We start from the raw sequence: 14,835 nt of genomic DNA, 5'->3' as shown, positions 1-14,835 counted from the left end.
TGTATTACCGCTGTGAAGCGCTATGTACATTATGTTTCTTTTACTGTATTATAGGATGGATGCAGGGGGTTTCCGGAACTGAACTGTGTTATTTTCAGCTCTGGGGACCCCCTGCTTCACCAAGATACTTAGTTCCGTGGGGTGACGGCATTTCCTTCAATTTTAAATGTCCCTCTTCACGCGGACCAATAGGAAGCAGCAAGAGATGCAGGACATTTAAAGCTGCCATTATGTTAGCTCTAACAAGCCCTGTTGGAGCTGCTATCTGCAGAGATACCGGCATGCCCCCTTTGGGGGTATCTCAGGAAGCAGGGGGTTCCCTAAACTGAAATTAAAGACGTTCAACTCCGGAGACCCTCTGCTTCAATCTTATATTTGAAATAAATAAATCATAAACTGAAACCTGTAGTGCTGCTTTAAATGCAATTTGACATGTTACATATTCAGTCTTTTCAAAAACATAACCCACAAGGTGTATTCACATGACCATTTATTAATGTAACTACAGCAGGCAAGGCAGCAACCTATGGAGAAAAAAGGGTTTTATCTCTCCTCAATGAAACAGCTCAATGACAAAAAATCATTCAGTCCATTGGGAAATACAGTGTCTAATGTGTGGATCCAGAAGGATTCCCGCTGTCATAGTAAAACATCCTTGTCCTGACCTGCCCTAGCTTTTTTAATATGTTCAATACCCATTAGTTTCAATGACGATATTGGGTGACTAAATTCGGAGCAATGTTTGATGAGAGCGGTATCCTCTGCACGATTACTGATTTTACTCTTATGTTCTATAAATCTGGTTTTGAGCATACGATTGCTCTTCCCAATATAACATAGTCCACAAGGATATTTAATCATGTAGATTATGTTTGTAGTTGTGCAGGTGATCCGCTCTTTAATATGTTGTTACAAGGGAATGTACTTATGCCATTGTCACTTGATAAAGACCATTATGGTCGAAACGTCGTGTTGGCTCAATAAATGAGTTTGATTTGCTAAACCCGTTGTGCCCTATGTTCCTTTGTTCATCTGTTCAGGACTGATTGCAGGCTTTCGTGCAAACACTGGAGCACCGGTAACTATCATTATTTTTCTTTTTGAGGTGTGCAACATTTCTCTTATATTGTCTGCAAGAAATAGTCAACATATTGGGACATATATATAAAAAATAATCAAATGATTTAATTTTTTGTATTGATTATAATCACATTTTGAAAAGTATTGTGTTACTTTCTCCCACCTCCCCAATCCTTTTTTTAACGTTTTAACATTATATATATATATACACTATATATATATATATACACAAATATATGCTCTTTCATCTGTTGCTCGACTGCTAAAACTCTGACACATGCTCTCATTCTCTCCCGTTTCGATTACTGTTAGCTCCTGCTGTCCGGCCTTCCTGCCTCTCACCTGTCTGCCCTACAATGTATCCTAAATGCTACTGCCAGAATCTCTCTACACTTTCCTAAATCTGTCTCAGCGTCTCCCCTGCTGAAATCCCTCTCCTGGCTTCCTATAAAATCCCGTATCTCACACTCAATTCTCCTCCTCACGTTTAAAGCTTTACACTCTTCTGCCCCTCCTTACATCTCAGCCCTAATTTCTCGCTATGCACCATCCAGACTCTTGCGTTCTGCTCAAGGATGTCTTCTCTCTACCTCCTTTGTATCTAAAGCCCTCTCCCGCCTTAAACCTTTCTCACCGACTGCCCCACACCTCTGGAATGCCCTTCCCCTCAATATCCGACTAACACCGTCTCTATCCACCTTTAAGACCCACCTTAAAACACACCTGCTTAAGGAAGCATATGAGTAGCTCCATGGCTGATATATACACATGGCTGCTTTATACACCTCATACATAAAGCTTACCCCTTGCAGACGCACTTACCAGTACGCCCTCCTAAAGTCTCTGAACGTTCTTCCTATCTACCAATTAGATTGTTAGCTCTTCGGAGCAGGGAGTTCTTTTCCTAAATGTTACTTTTATGCCTGAAGCACTTCTTCCCATTATATTGTTGAGGTTCCCTTCTCATGTCAGGGTCTCTGCTCAGATGTGGATTGCCAAATTAGTATAACACAAGCCTGGGTGCACCCCGGATCCCAATAAATGACACAGAGTCATGTATCAGTTCCCTCAGGCTCCGTAGTTCAGACTGACGTGCCGAGTATATGTATTACAGAATATATATAGCAGACAATAAGTTTCAGTTTCGATTCTCTGTAAACCATAAGTTTCAGTTTCGATTCTCTGTAAACCATAAGTTTCAGTTTCGATTCTCTGTAAACCATAAGTTTCAGTTTCGATTCTCTGTAAACCATAAGTTTCAGTTTCGATTCTCTGTAGACCAGCTGAATTCACAGGAAACCGAGAGTTAGCAAAAAAGGCTCCTGGTTGAGTTTCGATTCACCTCAGAGAGAGAGAGAGAGAGAGAGAGAGAGACTTATTAGCTTATATAAAAACATACTGCGTTATTTCCAAGCCTTGCAGTTAAAGCAGATTCAATATGGCGGAATGCATACAAAATGGACGAATAGTTTCTTATAATACTTTATTACCTTCACATTCCCCCCTAGACACTAAAAGGACATTTTGTATAGGAAGGGGTCTGTCCCTAATTTCTGTTTCTTGTGCTAGAGTCCCTACCTGAGGGTGTTGGTCGGCTGTTCATGGGCTTGTCCCATCCCCGACAACTTCTGGCTCGCTAAACTCGAAGACCTACAGTATACACAAAAGGGTTCCCTGACCTCAAACAAACACACTAGGGTCTGGGATTCTAGAGTGGTCACCCCTTATTCGAGTTTGGTTGTACTGTAATTGAACATCTTGGGTGATTTCTGCAGTGGTATATCTTCCAGATCAATATTGTCTTTGTTGTACATTACCATTGTGGGTATAACCTCAGACCCAGCCTTCTTACAGAGACCCTTACAGCACGGGATAACACAGAGGACCACTACTGCCAGAACCAAAAGTATAATCAGGAGAAATATTGCCAGTTGTGTCAACCATTGTCGCCAGCCAGACAGCCACGAGAAATACTTGTCCCATGGGTCTGTTATACCAGAATTTCTTTTAAGTTCATCAGACAAATCTTTCAGTTTATTAATAGCTGTGGTAACCTTACCGTCCGGGCCTGTGTTCCCGGGAATATATGTACAGCACGCATCTCCAATCATATGGCAAACTCCCCCTTTTTCTGCTAATATCATATCTAAAGCCATTCTATTTTGGAACGTCATAGTGGAAGTGGGTCCAAGTTGGTCAGCCAGGCCTTGTAGCGCATCACGGGTGTAATTCACAAACCTTTGTTGATTATAATAGATATAGTTAATCCAATCTACATTTTTATTAACCGTGACTAGGGGCATAAAAAATGACTCAAACCCAGCTTTTACCTGATCTCTGGCCTTAAACTCATCAGGAACTCCTCTCGGTACCCCGATGGCATCTATATATACATGTGGGTCTAAACTTCCTGCAGGGGCTTCTCGCTTACTGACTTTAATTGGTGATGATAATACCTTAGATTTTTCTGTACCAACAGGGATTATATGCATTGGCATTAGAATTTTGGTCAATGCACACTGACCTGTCCAGTTACCTTCAAGTCTGGTTCTTAATTTTAGATCCCCACATATCCAGTATATATCTCCTAACGATTGGACCTGATTTTGTAACTTAATACTGGAAATATTAGAGAAAGTGTCACAATATCCTTGGGAGAAATTACCTAAAAACCTGTTGCCCTGTAGAGACTCATAGCAGGTATAGTTCCCCTTGTATACAGTGATCCCTTCCCCTGGTTTTGGGGTTTTTGTTGTGAGTGGATATTTTTGTTTCCAATCTTCACACTGGGAGTGATTGGTACTTGTATTGGTATATAGACTAATGAAACATTCTTCTGCATTGATGGGTATGTTTAAAGGCACTGTGCCGAGATGGGGCCTAGCTGCAGCACAAACATAGCAGTTACTTTTATTATTTTTTTGAGTGGTGTATCTTATCCATTCCAACCAAAGGTTGGTGTCTGGAAAACCTGTTTCTATGGCCAGTGTGTCTTGGAAAGAGGAATCTGCTGTGGCTACCATACCTTGAAATGTCTGAATCCGGGGGGCCACGGGATTTTTCTCTATCTTGGGTTTTTTTTGGGACATCTGCCAATCTTTAGAGTTATACATATCCTGAATTCTGAACTTCCCGTAGGCTCCCCTTGTACCCCCTTTCATCCAATTTCCTAGAACATATACACCAGCGTCCCCGGGGCTCGGGTTTTCTATAGTTAATATGAGTTTCATTATTTTACCCGTCTTACCACTGACTAGACATGTACCAGTTTTTCGCAAGATCATTCGACTGATTAGAGACTTGCCATTTCTGTCTTTTCGTGCTAGGCCATTCTGTGGTTGGTATCCCCAATCTGTTCCCGTGTTCCATCCTACTGCTCCCCAGTAATCACATTCCTGTCCCCAATAACTGTCTGTAACACATATATATATGGCTCTAGAGTTCGAAGTGTCTCGGTACATATTACACTGCCAATCGGTTGAGGGACAGCTGACAATATTACAGTAATCGAAGGAGAAGGTAGCTACATGAGTATTGGATGAATTATACCAAAACGTGACTGCCCCTTCATGTTGGGTGATAGCAATCTCTTGTGCCTCCCCCAAACCTAACAAACAAAGGATATACAGAATCATTTTTTCTCCAAAAGAGGTGTCGCTGTTCTCTTGCAATGAGATGCGTGGATCCAGGTAGTTTTTCCTTGAATCTTGACTGAGGTGGGTGTGACTAGAGTTACCAGATGAGGGCCTGTGTATCTGGGATCCAGTGCGTGTTTTCTCACGTGCTTCTTTACATACACCCAATCACCTGGCTTTATTTCATGGGTTGTGTCATCCGTGCTGGAATCTGGAAGAGAAAGTGACACTGCAGAATGGAGATTAGATAACTCTTCACTTAATTTGATAACATAATATACCTGCCTATCATGCATTTCAGTGAGATTTATATTCCCTTTATTATCCCTAATTCTGACTGCACTTCCAAATAATACTTCGAAGGGAGACAACCCAGATCTAACCTGTGGGGTGGTCCTAACATGGAACAAAACTATAGGTAGAAGGTCGGGCCAGGGGAGTTGACTCTCTTGGGTCATTTTTAGTAGAGCTGTTTTAAGGGTCTGATTCATCCGTTCAACCTTCCCGCTACTTTGGGGGTGATATGGGGTATGGAGGGCTTGTTTCATGCCCAGGGCCTCCAATATTTCCTTGAAGATATTGGCGGTGAAGGCTGGTCCTTGGTCGCTCTCTATTACTTCAGGGAATCCAAATCTGCAACAAAGTTCAGTGATTAGCTTCTTAGCAGTGATTTTCGCTGTCATATTGGGTACTGGGTAGACTTCGGGCCATCCTGAGAACATATCCACTACCACAAGTGCATACTCATATCGTCCTGACTTCGGCATCTGGATATGATCAATTTGTATTCTCTGAAAGGGAAAGTCTGGCTTCACAAGATGTTTTGGAGGTGTAGGTTCAGTTTTTCCTGGATTGCAGGTTTGACAGATGACACAAGCTTTATTCAGTTCCACCAAAATCCTTCTTATACCAGGTGCAAAGTACAACTTGTTTATTACTGCTAATGCTTGGTTATGTCCTCTGTGAGTAGGTCCATGTGCCCAGGTGGCGATTGCATGGTACATGTGTCGGGGCACACAAATCTGGTCTTTAATTTTCCATAGTCCAGTTTGTTTTTCTTGTGCTGCCCCTGTCTTTTCCCAGCTCTCTTTTTCTTCTTTGGGTACTGTTCCTTGTTCCTTCTTCATCTGTTCTTGGTAAGGATCTATATCGTCCATGGGAGGATTTTTCTTGGCACTTCTTGTAATTACTGGTGCAACAACTGTGGCTTCCTGCAACGCTGATGACGGTGGATTTTTTCGAGTCTTATCTTCTTGAAGGGCAGCTTGCTTGGCTGCTTGGTCCGCAAGGAAATTTCCCTGTGTCTCAGGTGTATTCACCTTTCCATGTGCTTTGATTTTTACTACTGCCACTTCCTTGGGTAGCTGTAGAGAGTCCAATAGTCTTCTTATGGCATCTGCGTGCTTGACCGGCGTTCCATTTGCTGTGATGAATCCACGATTAGCCCAAATGGTTTCAAAATCATGAGTGACTCCAAAAGCATAGGCACTGTCTGTGTAAATGTTGACCTTTCGACCTTCTGCGAGGTTACAGGCTCTTTCGACAGCAATTATCTCCGCTTCTTGTGCCGATATATGGCTGGGGAGAGCTTCTGCTTGGATCACTTGGTCGACTGTGGTGACGGCGTATCCGGTATGGAAACGTCCATGTTCATCAGCAAATCTGGAACCATCAGTAAAGAAGGATAGATCAGGGTTTTCGAAAGGCGTCTGTTGAGCCCGGGATGGGGTACCTTGCCGCTGTAGTTCTATTATACAGTCATGGTCTTCAGACTCATGGATACCCCCTTCCACCGGAATCAAAGTTGCAGGGTTGAGTACTGTACATTTCTTCAGAGTGACATTGTCCGGTATTAGCAGTGCAGACTGTAGCCTCAGTAAACGTTGCATGGTTAGGTATTTCGGCCTAGACAGGTTCAGGATAGCATGGATGTCATGCGGTGCTTGGATAACAAGAGGGTGACCCAGAACAATGTCCGCTGCCTTGTTGAAAATTTCGAATGTTGCTTGTACTGCTCTGAAGCAGGATGGGTGCCCTTGTGATACTGAGTCCAATTTAGCAGAGTAGTAAGCCAGAGGTCTCATTCGGTTACCGTGTGGTTGTGCGAGGACACCGGCGGCGAACCCATCATATTCATCCACGAAAAGAGTGAAAAACTGGTCATAGTCTGGGATGCCCAATGCAGGGGCGCGCGTAACTAGATCTTTTAGCGTTTGAAAGGACTCTTGTAATTCTGTTCTGTGGGCTGCGTCATGGAGTAGCTCTGTATTTTTCACAGCTTCATACAGAGGTTGCATATATTGTGATGCATTAGGAATCCATTGGCGGCAAAAGGTGATGAGTCCCAAGACCTGTTGTAGACCGCGCACAGTTGTGGGCATTTTTAATCCAGCGACTGTCTCGATACGGTCGGGAGTGAGATGTTTTTCGCCTTTAGATACACAGTGACCAAGAAAAACAACTTTCGGGCTACACCACTGTACTTTGGCTTCCGAGACCTTTGAGTTGATGGATGTGAGATGGACCAGTAGGGACACTGAGGCCTGTTCACACACTGGAACAGAAGGGGCACATATAAGAAGATCATCCACATATTGAAGTAACGTGATTTCCGGATGGGCTTGTACCCAGGGTTCAAGGCAGAACTTCATGGCCTGTGTGAACTGGTTAGGGCTATTCTGGGCACCTTGTGGCATGACAGTCCAGGTACGCTGAGTTCCTCTGAAGGTGAAGGCGAAAAGATACTGAGAGTCTGGGTGAAGAGGCACGGAGAAAAAGGCATTTGCCAAATCCAGGACCGTATAGGCCTCACAGTTAGGCGGGATTTGGCTAAGAAGAGTATGTGGGTTAGGCACAACTGGAGTTTCCAGAATGGTGGCGGCATTGATTGCCCTGAGATCTTGAACCAGTCTGAACTTCGCTGGTTCTCCTTTTGCTGTTTTCTTTTGGACTGGAAACAGAGGCGTGTTACAAGGTGAAGAACATTTTATCAGGGCTCCTTTTTCTTCAAGCATCGCAATTTGCTGTTGAAGACTCTGTTCTGTTATAGACTTCAGTGGGTATTGTGGTACTCTTGGAGGTATGACATTAGGCTTAAGTTCCACCCTTACAGGAGGGACTGGCAGACGACCAATATCATCCGGGCCTTGGGACCACACACTGGTAGATACCTTGTCTTTCACCCACTGTGGGACAGGAGATGGAGGGTTCATGGTTAATATCTGCTGGAGAAGTATTGGGAGAGCGTGGAGACAACATGATGCTTCTTGTTCTTCTGGGCAGTTGGGATCATGCAATTGTACCCGTAATCCTGAGTCGTCATATTGCAGGGTGGCTCTCATATGGGATAGTAAATCTGCTCCCAATAAATTAACAGGACAGGATCCAGAGACTAAAAATCGGGACATAACTTCTGGGAAAGGTCCTACATGGACTGGTACAGTGAGAGGAGTTTCGACTGATTGTCCTGTGATTCCAATACAAGTCATAAAGTCAGGGGAGAGGTCTATTCCTCTGGGTAGATCTTTGGCTGATATGACGGATCTGGCCGCTCCCGTGTCCACCATAAAGGAGACTGGTTCACCAGCAACTTGTAGAGTGACAGCTGAACCATTAGGGTAGGTGTGTTTGGATATGGCAGCCATGGTGGAGACGGGTTGGGCCTGGCTTCATTGCGGGGGTGGATCTTGCGGAGGAGGGTAAGTATCATGAGGATATGGTCTTGGAGACGGCAGTCTTTGTTGGATCTGTGCTTGCTGGGGCTGTAACGGCTGTTGGGACTGTGGCCAGTTGGAAGGTGGCTGACTACGCCTAGAAGGTGGCTGCTGGGCCTGTAATGGTTGTACGGGTGGGATTCCTCTCACACGATCTCTACAGTCCCTCTTGATATGTCCGATACGGCCACAGTGGTAGCATGGTCCTCTAGGCCTTTGTTGATTTGCTGCACGACCATCCTGATATCCCTGGTTTCCCTGGTACTGAGGTGTTGTTGTACAATTATCCTGGTACTCCTGGTACTGAGGGGCTGGTGGGTACAATTGGCGCGGTGGCTGCATTGGTACTTGAGGTGAGGCGCTATACAAAACACCAATTCGATCATCCTCCTTTTCTTCTGGGGTAGCTACCATCGTCTTCTTCACGGAAGATTGTTTCTTCTGGAAAGCTTTGGCTATTGTGAGGGCTTCTGTGTACCCTAATGAGGTCATCCAGGGACACCCTTCTTGGACCGCAGCCCGTAGCTTGGGAGTAAGTCCATCCATAAATGCTGCTGCTAGCAGATTGGCTTGTAATTTATTGCTGGTGGAGAACCCCATATCTCTAAACATTTGGAGTAGTCTAGTATGATATTTCTCGACTGATTCAGTAGCTTCTTGGGTGACATCCTTTAGTGATTCAGTCTGCTCTGTGAGTCTATCCTGGGCCCATAGTTGTATTTGTTCTAGGAAGTCTTCTCCAGATTTATAGTCTGTGGTGTCAACTATCCTAGCATCATTGAGGGATTTCTCAACAAGGGGCCAAAATGAGTCTCCCGCTTTTAACATGGTGAGAGATTTTAAATCAGCCCATGTTGCGGAGTAGTTCTGCTGAATCTGACGTAACATTCTATAAAAGGGCATGGGCTTGTCTTCCGGATCGGGGAGTTGCTGTAAGAGGGTGGAGCTTTGTTGGGGCGTGAATTTGATGTACCTAACTGCTCCTTCCGGAACGTCTTCACTCCACGGTTGGGAGACGGGAGGAGCATTTCCGTGTTCTGCTTTTACAATAGGAAAAGAGCGGACCGTGTCTGAGGTAGCACAGGCGGCTTGAAAAAGCAGTGGCCTGACAGAGTCATTGGCAACAAGCAGAATACTTTCAAGATTGAGGGGTGATTCTCTGATCGTACTGAGTACTGCTTGGACTATATGTTGGATACATTCTTTTATGGGATACCCGAAAAGACCACCAGAAATGGGAGGGAACGCTATAGTGCGTCTGGGCATGGCCGCACTATTGAGGCTGGAAGCATAGATTAGGGATGTATGGACAACGGCTTGGAGGAGCTGTTTGGCTCTTTCTGGAGCATAGTACCTATACACTGGCCCTGCTGCATGGATGATTAAATTACAGGGTAAATCTCCGGGCCCGGTGGCAGCTATACCCCCGACTGATACCTCTCCATGTTTCTGAATATAAATATTAGAGTCACGCTGTATGGCCTCACCCCCTTTCTCACAAATTAATTTAGCAAGGCCCCCATTATGTTGGAGCCTCCCATTTGCTGGATTAACTATCGCGCCAACCGACAAGCTAGTAATGTCTGCCTGCATCACTTTTACAATAATTTGACGGGTTGGGCCGCTAAATATACGTTCAAACAGTGATTCGGGTTCATCATAGGTAACAAAAGAGTCAGAATATGGTAGTGCCTGATAAGCTGGGGTCCCGGCGGAGGTTGCATCTTCCTCAGCAGGGGCCCCATTATCCATCTGAACCAGACAATCTTGCGGTATACTGGGATACATTTTAACAGGGTCGGCTGGTTTGGCTTTGGGATTAAAATACTGGCCAGTGGGCGTGACTAAGGGGCACACAAGAGCCTCACCAGTTTTAATATCGGGGGACATGGACGGTCGGGCGGCCCCACAATAATAACAATTTTCACGTGTTTTGGGATTTTGACACTGGCAACCAGAACATACCCAATAAGGGGCAGGTACAGGGGCTGAGGGAGAGGGTTTACCGGTCGTCTGCGGGTATGGGGGTGGATCTCCCTGTAACATTTGGTCTTTTTCTGCCACTACCGAACCAGGGGTCACATTTTCTGGTCTCACATAACAATAACATTTCTTATTTCTCTCTCCACACTCTACTTCTTCATAACCTTCTTTCTGAAGATCTATAGCAACACTCAGAAATTTCTCTGCATTTTCCCACAGGCCTTCATCTTTCAGTTTCCCCTTACACATTTGCATATTTGTTCTTAACAACTTCGGTTGCAATCTTCCCGTAAGGGGTAAATCTAACAGTTTGAATAACAATTTACATTTCTTCGTGTATTTTTTGCCCTCTCTTTCTGCCACAAGAGTTACGGAATCTTTGGTGCCACGGGGCACCGTTTCCTTTGTGAATAACCTCGAGAACATTGTCTATCTTCTAAAACAACCTCGTATGAACCTGCGCCACTACCAGGCGGTACCGGGATTCTTGAGTCTCAGTGATAAATTGACCTAGACGGAAAGGTGCGCAGACACTCCCCGGACCGTCACCTGTATGGACGGTCCTATTATTATCTAACAATAGATATCACTAGACTCTTCCCCTTGTTTCTATTTTCTACATTTGATTCCGTAACCCCTATGACTACAAGCATACATATAAACCACACATCTGGCAGTCACAAGACCTTGTAAACTATATAAATCCTTGGCGGGAACCACCGGACTCTATGGTCTTGTATAGATTAACAATACTGTTACCGTCAACCAAGAGATCGCCAACCTGAACAGACTGACAGGAGTTCGGTGAAAATATATTCTGAATATATCTTACCTTGTCCTTAGAGGTTGATCAGGCCTCAATCAGTCCGGCCAGGGGACGGTCGTCCGTGGATAGAGACGGGTCCAGGATTGTTCCGGTGTCCCTTCACAAGGATCCTGCCGGCTACGCCAAATGTTGAGGTTCCCTTCTCATGTCAGGGTCTCTGCTCAGATGTGGATTGCCAAATTAGTATAACACAAGCCTGGGTGCACCCCGGATCCCAATAAATGACACAGAGTCATGTATCAGTTCCCTCAGGCTCCGTAGTTCAGACTGACGTGCCGAGTATATGTATTACAGAATATATATAGCAGACAATAAGTTTCAGTTTCGATTCTCTGTAAACCATAAGTTTCAGTTTCGATTCTCTGTAGACCAGCTGAATTCACAGGAAACCGAGAGTTAGCAAAAAAGGCTCCTGGTTGAGTTTCGATTCACCTCAGAGAGAGAGAGAGAGAGAGAGAGACTTATTAGCTTATATAAAAACATACTGCGTTATTTCCAAGCCTTGCAGTTAAAGCAGATTCAATATGGCGGAATGCATACAAAATGGACGAATAGTTTCTTATAATACTTTATTACCTTCACAATATGATATTTGTTATTTATATGATTTTCACGTGTATTACCGCTGTGAAGCGCTATGTACATTATGTTTCTTTTACTGTATTATAGGATGGATGCAGGGGGTTTCCGGAACTGAACTGTGTTATTTTCAGCTCTGGGGACCCCCTGCTTCACCAAGATACTTAGTACCGTGGGGTGACGGCATTTCCTTCATTTTTAAATGTCCCTCTTCACGCGGACCAATAGGAAGCAGCAAGAGATGCAGGACATTTAAAGCTGCCATTATGTTAGCTCTAACAAGCCCTGTTGGAGCTGCTATCTGCAGAGATACCGACATGCCCCCTTTGGGGGTATCTCGGGAAGCAGGGGGTTCCCAAAACTGAAATTAAAGACGTTCAACTCCGGAGACCCTCTGCTTCAATCTTATATTTGAAATAAATAAATCATAAACTGAAACCTGTAGTGCTGCTTTAAATGCAATTTGACATGTTACATATTCATTTGGGGGGGGGGGGAAGGCAATTAACACAGGCTTCAAGTAGAAAAAACATGAATAATCTAATGTAATAAGTAACTAGTAGTACTGATTAAATATGCCTATGATTAATGAATGCAATTAAAGGCAATTTAAAATAGTACATATTCATTTGAAAAAAAAGGCAATTACAACCTCTTTACATTTTATAAATAAAGTTATCATTATTTATTAACCACCGGTTTATAGCTTTCCCAGCCAGGCGTGGGCATCACAGTCCTAATCCTTAGGCCTTGTCCAGGGAACACGCTGGCCGCGATGAAACACATTGCGGCAATGTGTGTGACCACCGTGAGCAATCGTCTGCGCCTGCTCGGCGCTCAGAGCAAGCAATTTAGAATTTGCCGCTCGCAAGAACGTCATGTGAGCGGTTCGACCAATGAGACCGAACCAGCTCTGTGACGTTGCGGCCGCGCGCCCTCGGGCGAGCGCGCGCCTAGCCGGCCACGAATCACCCGGCTGAGCAGGGTGCAGCGCACGAGCGCTAGCGCGTCCGTTCCCTGCCTGGCCGCAGCCTTAGGCCGCTCTTATAGTGCCGGCTACGGCGACCGATGACATCACTCGTCGCCGTTGCGATAGTTACATTTCAAATTTCGGCGACAAGGCCAGCAACGTCATAAAGGGGGAAGGCAGAGGGACAGAGAAGCTCCTGATTGGCCGCAAGGGGAGACCGTCGCTGAAAAAAATCAAATAACAGTGACTACCAGATTTTTGGTAGCATTGTTGCTCCGTCGCGTGAACTATAAGCGCCGACGACAGCGACAATGCATTTGTTTTGACACAACGGTCGTGTCGCCGGCACTATAAGCGCAGCCTTAGTTTGTAAACTCTCTAGGGCTGGGATTTCCTTTCCTATTGTCTGATGTTTGTTTGTTGCATTAATCCTGTAGCAATTCCCTGTACTGTATCTTCTGTAAAGCGCCCAGTACACAGTGGGCGCTATGCAAATAAGTAATGACCCAATTCCTATTATTCTGTACTACTGTCCCACACCCAGCTGCAGTGACCTCTTCATGATACAATGTAACAAATGATATAGCAATATGCTTGCATGTGCAGATCATCCCCATTGTCCCAGGACCTCTCTCAGTGACACAGCATCAGCAGCATCCCATGCGTGTACCAGCCCAGCAAGCTCCGCCCCCCTTCATTCATTATTCATGAGAATGTTTTCTCATTGGAGATTGGGGGGAGTGGGCGTGGCTTGGATGGAACGCTTCCATCTGTCGAGGAGGAGTCGGGCGAGACCACTTCCCCAAGAGACAGGTCAGCGGGGAAGGGGGAGGTTAGGTACAAGGAGGAGCCAAGAGTTGTGCGGCGCTATTTTCCTTAGTCCCCCCCTCCTTTCCCGTTATTGGTTTGTTCCGATGAGAGGCGTGGCCTGTTTAGGCGCTCAGTCTGCGTCCGGCATCGTAGGACATCGGATGTTGGGAGAGAGCGGAGCGTTGGCGCCGCCGCGGTGAGACTCGAGCTGGGGGGCGGAGGCCAAGGAAACCCCGAGGAGTTGTTATTTCGTAAAATGGAAGGGGCCGCGGAGAAAGATGCCCCGGCTTTCCCTCACCCGCCGCCTCCACCACCACCGCCGCCTCCTCCTCCCCCCCCTCCGCCGCTGCTGCCTCCTCCGAGCGCGGAGAACGAGGCAGAAAGCCGGCAGGGCCCCGAGGAGAGGAGCGGTGAGCGGGCCGCCCTCAACCTGCTGGACACTTGCGGGGTATGCAAGCTGAACATCCAGAGCCGCAGCCCCCGCCTGCTCCCGTGCCTGCACTCCCTGTGTCAGCGATGCCTGCCGCCGCCGGAGAGGTACCTCACCATGCCGACCGGGCCCGTGCTGCAACCCGGGCCCGGGCAACCCCCGCCCAACCCCGGCACCGTGCAGGGTGAGTGCCACAGCCGCCGCATATCTCTCTCTAAGTCCCCCCCCCCCCGTTTGTTGTCCCCCTGAGGACTCCCGCGCTCGTTATGTCGCGACATCATGTTGGGGGGGGGGGGGGGAAGAGAGAGGAAACTCATCCTCCCTGCAGCTGAGACATGGCACACGCGAGTGTTATATGTGTATGGTGCATGTGTGTTAACATGTTAATATTGTACGTATAATGTTCTTACAATTTTTTTGTTTACATACTACACATTTTAAGTGTGTGTGATCTACGATTATGTGTAACACACATACACACAGCGCCAGCACATTATGCAGTGCAGTACAATGGTGGTACAGAGTTATGTATATTACATAAACAGTTGCATACAAATGAGGTCAGCCGTGCCCAAACATATACAAAGAGGTAATGAGGGCCTTGCTTGTGTGGTATGTATAACTATAGGTGTGTTTATAATAATATATACCTAAAATGTGACCAATATATAAACAAAGTTAATGTTGACATATTTATGTACTGTGTGTATCCGCATATATTCATATACCAAATGTGAGAACAGTGTATATGTGCAGATATGCATGTTAACATGTCTTTGTACATTGTATATGTATTGTTTTGGATGTTA

At 45.6% G+C, this 14,835-nt stretch overlaps 1 protein-coding gene across 1 annotated transcript in view; it reads left to right on the top strand.

Annotated features, from left to right (window-relative positions):
* The first annotated feature begins 13,700 nt into the window (after nt 1–13,700).
* Nucleotides 13,701–14,835, top strand: part of TRIM24 (tripartite motif containing 24) — a 102,608-nt gene continuing 101,473 nt past the window's right edge. The window contains exon 1 of the mRNA XM_075602499.1: nt 13,701–14,210. Within this exon, the coding sequence (XP_075458614.1) occupies nt 13,853–14,210 (358 nt within the window). The 5' untranslated portion in view covers nt 13,701–13,852. The remainder of the gene's footprint in view (nt 14,211–14,835) is intronic.

This window comes from Ascaphus truei, chromosome 5 (assembly GCF_040206685.1).
Source record: "Ascaphus truei isolate aAscTru1 chromosome 5, aAscTru1.hap1, whole genome shotgun sequence".
Taxonomy (NCBI): Eukaryota; Metazoa; Chordata; class Amphibia; order Anura; family Ascaphidae; genus Ascaphus; species Ascaphus truei.
The sequence above is the reverse complement of the archived record's forward strand: the minus strand, read 5'-3'. Positions and strand labels throughout refer to the sequence as shown.